Source organism: Chenopodium quinoa, unplaced genomic scaffold, assembly GCF_001683475.1.
Source record: "Chenopodium quinoa cultivar QQ74 unplaced genomic scaffold, ASM168347v1, whole genome shotgun sequence".
NCBI classification, from domain to species: Eukaryota; Viridiplantae; Streptophyta; class Magnoliopsida; order Caryophyllales; family Amaranthaceae; genus Chenopodium; species Chenopodium quinoa.
The window spans coordinates 1,308,634-1,315,564 of record NW_018745291.1 but is presented as its reverse complement, the minus strand read 5'-3'; the positions used below and the strand labels follow the sequence as shown (position 1 = coordinate 1,315,564).

Here is a 6,931-nt window from a genome sequence, read left to right as displayed (position 1 = left end):
TTCAATGATCATAGCTGAGAGAACTGTGAAAGCTGAAATAGGATATAAGCCTTTGTTTGACGAGTATGAGTCTCAGGTAATGTTCGAATCTAATGTTCAATTCAAGTGGATGTGATTGATCATGTAGGTGGTATGATACTGATTTTGTGCTACCTGTACTGTGGGTTTTGCAGATGGTTGCAACTAGGGGAATGTCACCAGGGCAGACACATCAAGCTTGGTTTCGGCTGCCTCACTTGGAGGTACTGAAGAAAGCATCAGTTTTAGTACCTGGTCTGCTGCTGTGTTTTGTTTTTGAGCCAATGGATAGCATCTTAATACGATTCAACTTCCGAGAACTTGGTGATTTGGTTTTTATGAGCAAAATGAGATTGATCCTCCCCAACAGTGATAAGGTCCAAATGCTTGCTTCTGCTGCTGCTGCTGCACTCGCTTATAACAGAGAGTAGACTGAAGTCAGTTTTCGCCAATTCTAGCTGTCAACCGCGGGAATTCTAGCTGTCAACCGCTTGAATTGGCTTTGATGTGCAATTATGCACTTGTGGAACATGGTTTGTTTGTTAGCTTTGCAAGTAGTGAATCTACTACTAACTTTCTGGAAAGCTGAAAAATAAATATGACTGAAAACTATATAAACTTGATATCTGGTATGTAGGGCTTTGAACTTGTGGATGATGATGAATTTTCAGAACTTGCATTGATCCTATTGTTGTTAATTTGGCTATTTTTTTGACCTGCACCTAAATAAGAAGTGTTTAACTGGAGTGTTGGAAAACAGGAGTTGTTCTGAACTTCTGATACAGGTAAAACTTAGCTTCATCCTAGAGGCTAAATCATGCACATAGTTTACGATATAAAGGGGTGGGATTGGAATGGAAGCTCGATCCCACTTCGTTTACATAACTTGTATATCTTTGTGGCTAATCTGAAGGTTGTGACCGGAAGTGGTATTAAAATTGTACATATCATATTGCTTTAATTTCGTCGGAATAGTGGCCTTTGTGCAGTGACTTGTAGGCTATTGTCATAATTTATACACTCAAATACAGGCATATATCTCATCTTGATAGTTTTAAGACTTTTGACCAGACAACAACTCTTTAAAAATCTTACAAAGTAGCAGTTTCAGCCTCCACTAATTTCATGACTAGAGTTGACCTTGAACTCTTAATCAAGCAAAACAAGGTTAAGCTTAAGCAGCTAATTTTTAAGCTGTTTCGCCTAATATCAAAATCAGTAGTTGCTGCTACAAATTGCTGTTGAGAATTTCAGAATCAGCTTTTTTTTTTTTGGCTGCAGAAATAAGGTTTATTACTACTACAAGATAAAAATTAACAACAGCTCAAAAGCTCAATAGTACTTAGTATACAATTAAGCATCCTACAATGGAATTAGGAATTAAGTTGCGCTAAAAAAAAAGTACTAGTACATATGCTTGTAAAATACATAACCAAATGTTAATGGTTTGATCTAGTAATATAAATAGGAAGTTTACGATACAGGAAGGCAATAAAACAGAACAGGCATTATGCATCATTAATTTAATTATCCTGTATACTTAAAGGGCTACAGGGTATCTGTCAATGCAGGAAAGCCATGGATTCCTGGAACTCGGCTTCCTGATGCGTCTGACAGCCTTCCAAACAGCACTGTTGCACTTGAAACCTGACCCAAAAGCGAGCTGCCAAACTCGATCCCCTGAATGAATATTCCCCTTGGCTTCCAAGTAGGCCAACTCATACCATATGCTGCTGCTAGATGTGTTTCCAAATCGGTGCAGAGTCATACGCGAGGGCTCCATGTTGGTGTCACTCAGCTCTAAGTTACGCTGCAGCTCGTCTAGCACGTTCTTGCTTGCAGCGTGCACGCAGAAGTGCTCGAATGCTAGCTTGAAGTCTGGTATGTAAGGCTTTGAACCTGAAGATGATGATGATATATTATTACCAGTACTTGCACTGATCCTATTGTTGTTAATTTGGGTATCCTTTGGGCTTCCGCCGAATAAGTAGCGCTTAACTAGAGTGCTGAAGAACAGGAGTTGTTCTGATACAGGTAGCACCAGTGGTCCTAGAGTGGTTATGTTGGTCTTGAGTGCATCGCCGCCTATCTCCATCAGCTCGCGGCTCACCTTTAGGCCTTTAAATCCTCTTTCATCTTCTTCTTGATACACACTCCTGTTAATTTTGGAATCAATTAATTAGACAGTGAAATTAAACATATAATGGTGAGTAAAACTCAACGCATGGTAGTCATATTTCAAACGACTACTAATAGAATTTTCAAGCTATGTATATATACCTGAAGCTGCGGTCATCAGCACCCTTGTGGGTACGAACAACATGCTCAAGGCGGTATTTGGCACGAGGGAAATCACGACGACGGTTAGAAAGCAAGACAGCAGAGCAACCCATACGAAAGAAGCAGTTTGGAATAAGCATAGATCTGTCATTACCCGGGTACCAGTTAAACCCAACCATTTCAGTACTAACCACAACCGCGAAGCTGTTGGGGTTAGCCTGAAGCATGTCTCGAGCCAAGTCGACAGCAATAATACTCGCGCTACACCCCATTCCACCGAGGTTATAGCTCAAGACATTGCCCCTCATCTTGTAATGGTTTATGATCATGGCCGAGAGCGAGGGTGTGGGGTTAAAGATGCTGCAGTTCACTACTAACACACCAACATCCTTAGGACGAATTCGAGTCTTTTCGAAGAGCTCATCGAGGGCTCCAAATATGACTGTCGACGCTTCCTCTCGACCTTCTTTCATGGTTGTTATGCTGTGCTTTGCTGCTATGGATTTTGGTACATACGTTTCGTCTCCGATTCCTGAAGACTCTAAGATCCTTCTCTTGAATTGCAAGTTCTCTTCATCAAACTTGCCTGATTGACGAGACATCTCTATGAACTCTTCCTTGCTCACCTGCAGGAAATTTGATGATCCATTTCATATGTTAGGCCACCTCAAAAGTCACTATAAATTTTGCGTATTCAACTACAACACAAAAGTTATTTTTAGTAAGATGAGATCGGCTACATGAACCAAGAATCTATTTCTCGTAATCATCCATGAAAAACTTGATCCTATTTTCTTCACTTTTATCTAGTGTTTTAATAGAGTGGGCATGTATAACACATCATAATTTATACCAATTACTTATATATTAAAAGGTCCCCATATGTAATTTCAAGGGCAAAAAGGAATTTTACAATAAGTACACAAGTTGTAGATCCATTTCTAATTGACGTAATCCTATTTAGAATTTTATAAATTTCAGTGAAAATTAGATCTAATATGTTTTTTTTTTTTTTTACAATAGCAAAGGAGAATATGTTCTTGATTATACAAGAATAAGCATGCATATACTTAATTCAATGCGATATATGGTTTTACAATATCAATTTTCTTAGAGAGTGTACTTTTTTTCTAATACTTAATTAAGTAATTAATGTTACATTAAAAATTACTCCACACAAAAAGTAAAATAGTATAGTCATTTAGTAGTGGACAGAATATCAATTGACTTATTAAACTATTTTCAAATCAGATAAAATCGACTTAATTTCTAAAACAACTTTTACTTTAAACCAGACTTAAATACGGAATACATTTCCTTATTATATCACATAAAAATTCTAGATCCGTCACTGTTTATCAATAATTACACATGCACTTAAGAAAAAAAAAAATTAAAATATATAGATAAAAAAAAAATGTACCTTGAAATCATCACTAGGCTTGTAACAAGCGAAGTCAAGAAGGTAGATAGGACGAGGCCGAGACATGAAGTAAACTGAAAGAGTAAAAACAAACACCCCAAAAGAAGCAAGAACAGTAGCAAGATCATAATCCCACAATTTCTTCCACAACTCTTCTCTACTTAAACTACCAACTTCTGCACTAAACACCAACACCAAAACTGGTATTGTTGCCAAATATATTGCATGATTTATAAGATAATGATACCCCAACTTCACATACTTCAAATTCACCGAGTTCACAAAATCCGGCAACGGCAACCTTCGCCTTACACGTACCGAAAACGTATCCGTCCCTCGGTTCACTATCTCCGTCGACAACAACTGCTGCTCTTCCGCCGCAGTTGCTGTCGTACTCGAAGGTGGTGCCATAATAATGCACTATAGACGAGATTCGACCTCAAATCTTAGGTAGCAATGCAACCCCAGTTAAATATTTAGCTAGCTTTGGTTTGAGTTTGGTTTAAGTGTATATTTATAAAAATGTGTGAATGTGTCACATTATATATATTTGGTTGGAGTTTGATTACGTGACTAACTACAAAACTGTTTTTAATTTATTTTCAATGATAAAATTAATATTTTTGTTCATTTATAACAAAAATACAACTTAGTTGGGACATGGTAGGTGGAAGATGGTTAATGCTCTCACCCAACCTTATTAAGGGTGTTCAGTTGGAAGCTCAACGCTCTCTTTTGTACACTAATTTCTCTGTATTTAATGGATTTTGGTGGGTGCTTGTACTATACTATACTACTATCCCTTCTCTATTTTAATTCTTTAAATGCTGGTTGAGTGTAAGAAATTAATTACGATTTATTAGGCCTACATATATTTCCGTTCTCACGGGATTATTTAATTCACGTACATCAAATTAGGTTTACGCAATTGTTGATGTCAACTAATTTAATTGTTTGAGTCTCGGGGGTGTCAGTCGTGTCACCTTAGACTTACTCGTTGGGATTGTATATCGTCTACATCATTGCCTTTCAGTAAATGTTTCTGAGAAAAATGGAAAAAAAAAACAAAAAAAAATATTATACAATACCTAAAACGTTTTAGTTCTAATTTTGAGATGAAGTTGAATTTTATCTGTTTACCTCAATTTATATTTATTGATGATTTAAAAGCGATGTTCTTGACGTCTCGATTTGATGTTTTATAATAGGTTGTGAAATCCAACTTAGCACCACTAAAAATTTAAGATTGTGTTTATTAATATCCAATTTTGGTAAGACGCCATTTTTTTTTTTTTTTTGGTAAGACGCTATTTAATTGTGTAAGTGTTAATTTAATGGCGTAGTAATGTTGAAAATTGGCGGATGATTGTTGAAAAACAAATACTACTAAATACACATCTATCTATCCGTGCCTTTCTCAACCTTTATCAATCTCTCTCGGACCATTCTTTGACAGTTGAACTGTATCATTTATACGTAAGTTGGTTGACAGGATGAAAGCAATTTATATAATTTAGTCAATACCTGCCTTCTTCATTATGCAATGATCCAGAAGCTGAGTCTTACGGATAATAGAGACAGATTAGTGCTAAGGATAGCGCAAATTAGATTTATGGACCCGAGTGCATATTAAATACTCTATACCGGAAAACACATGTTTATATAAAACAGTACATGTAATGGACATGAAATATATTATTTTATTTTATAGCGATACTAGAAACAAAAATAAAAGGACATGAGAAGTATTTATCTTATGCTTTCTATCACAATCATGTTATGTTTATTACGTGTAACACTTGTATTTAGGCGTTGGACAGCTATATTAAAGGGCGGAGCCAATTCAAATGTAGGGTATGCACTTGCATTACATTCCTAAATATTGTTTACAAAATTTTGAAGTAGCTTTAAGCAATAATTTTATTGCAGCTTGCTAGTTTGTCCAAGCTAAGCATGATTTATGATCTCTAGCATGAGACTAATATTAGTTCTTAATGATGACAACCTTGTTAGCCATTTATTGGGTCCAACAAATAATACACCTTCAAATCTTCAATCTTCAAACTAATTTTTAATAAGCTTAATTTTCCATAAATTATTTATTAGTCTAAATTTTGATAAAGAAAAGCATAATAACACCTAATAATGAACTAGAATCACTCAAGTATAGGATGAGATAATTCAATACTTATTAAAAACGGCGGGTTTTAGTTACGGAGTATCATTTATATCAATATCCTTATTTATATTCGTTCTTGAGTATGCATGCCACTAATTATATGTAAGGGCGGACAAAGAAATTTGATAAAAAAATTTGGATACATGTTGTGGTTTTATTTGATAACATTTTGACTTTTGTATCACCATCCACAACAATTTAGATACGAGGATTATTAAACATCACCATCCACGATTATTCAATTTATTCATACAATAATGCAAAAAATAGATGCAAGTAATATATATAATCAAGTTTTAGATTTTTAGAAGTAATTTGGTCATCTAACTACCAAATAGGGTAGGTTCTATTAACTAGATTTTCATTTACATATCTAAACTTATAAAGGGTAGGAAAAAAATGATCAAATTGAACCGGGCCTAAGTTAAAGAATTATCGCTTATAATATACAGGAGAATCAAACAATTGTTCAAATTATATTACATCATTTAAATTAAGATAAGTTAACATATATAATGGTTAATAGAAAAAATAAACACAATTTTTTGTATACGGCCTGCTGTACCGTGCGGCAGGGGTTATTACTCGGTCAGGGGTTACTCGAATTGTCGAGGTTACTCGAGTTTAATTTCTCGGTCAGGGGTTACTCGAGTTGTCGGGGTTACTCGAGTTACTCGGTCATGGGTTACTCGAGTTGGCGAGGTTACTCAAGTTACTCGGTCAGGGGTTACTTGAGTTACTCCTGACCGAGTAACCCCTCAAATAATCCATGACCGAACCCCTCGAGTAACCCCTGAACCAAGTAACCCCTCAAGTAACCCTTGACTGAACCCTCAAGTAACCCATGACCAAGTAACTCCTGATCGAACTCCTTAAATAACTCCTAATCAAGTAACTTGAGTAACCCCTGACCGAGTAACTCGAGTAACCCATGACCGAGTAACCCCTAATTGAGTAAATCGAGTAACCCTTGACCGAGTAACTCGAGTAACCCTTGACCAAGTAACCCCTCAAGTAACCCTTGATCGAGT

The 6,931-nt window shown here is 36.0% G+C and overlaps 1 protein-coding gene across 1 annotated transcript; it reads right to left on the bottom strand.

The window, feature by feature from the left end:
- Positions 1-1,263: 1,263 nt before the first annotated feature.
- Positions 1,264-4,315, bottom strand: LOC110712271 (3-ketoacyl-CoA synthase 10-like). Its single transcript, XM_021890736.1, has 3 exons — positions 3,722-4,315; positions 2,299-2,924; positions 1,264-2,174 (listed from the first exon to the last, which is right to left on the bottom strand). The coding sequence occupies exons 1-3, from the start codon at positions 4,130-4,132 to the stop codon at positions 1,559-1,561; spliced, it is 1,653 nt and encodes a 550-aa protein (XP_021746428.1). The 5' UTR covers positions 4,133-4,315; the 3' UTR covers positions 1,264-1,558.
- Between the last annotated feature and the right edge of the window lie 2,616 nt (positions 4,316-6,931).

Bases quoted from the DNA above. Each gene is read 5' to 3' on its own strand.
- LOC110712271 (XM_021890736.1), bottom strand. From the start codon at position 4,132: ATGGCACCACCTTCGAGTACGACAGCAACTGCGGCGGAAGAGCAGCAG. The intron at 2,925-3,721 runs GTACATTTTTTT...AATTTCCTGCAG, and splicing joins AGCCTAGTGATGATTTCAAG to GTGAGCAAGGAAGAGTTCAT. The intron at 2,175-2,298 runs GTATATATACAT...CAAAATTAACAG, and splicing joins GCTGATGACCGCAGCTTCAG to GAGTGTGTATCAAGAAGAAG.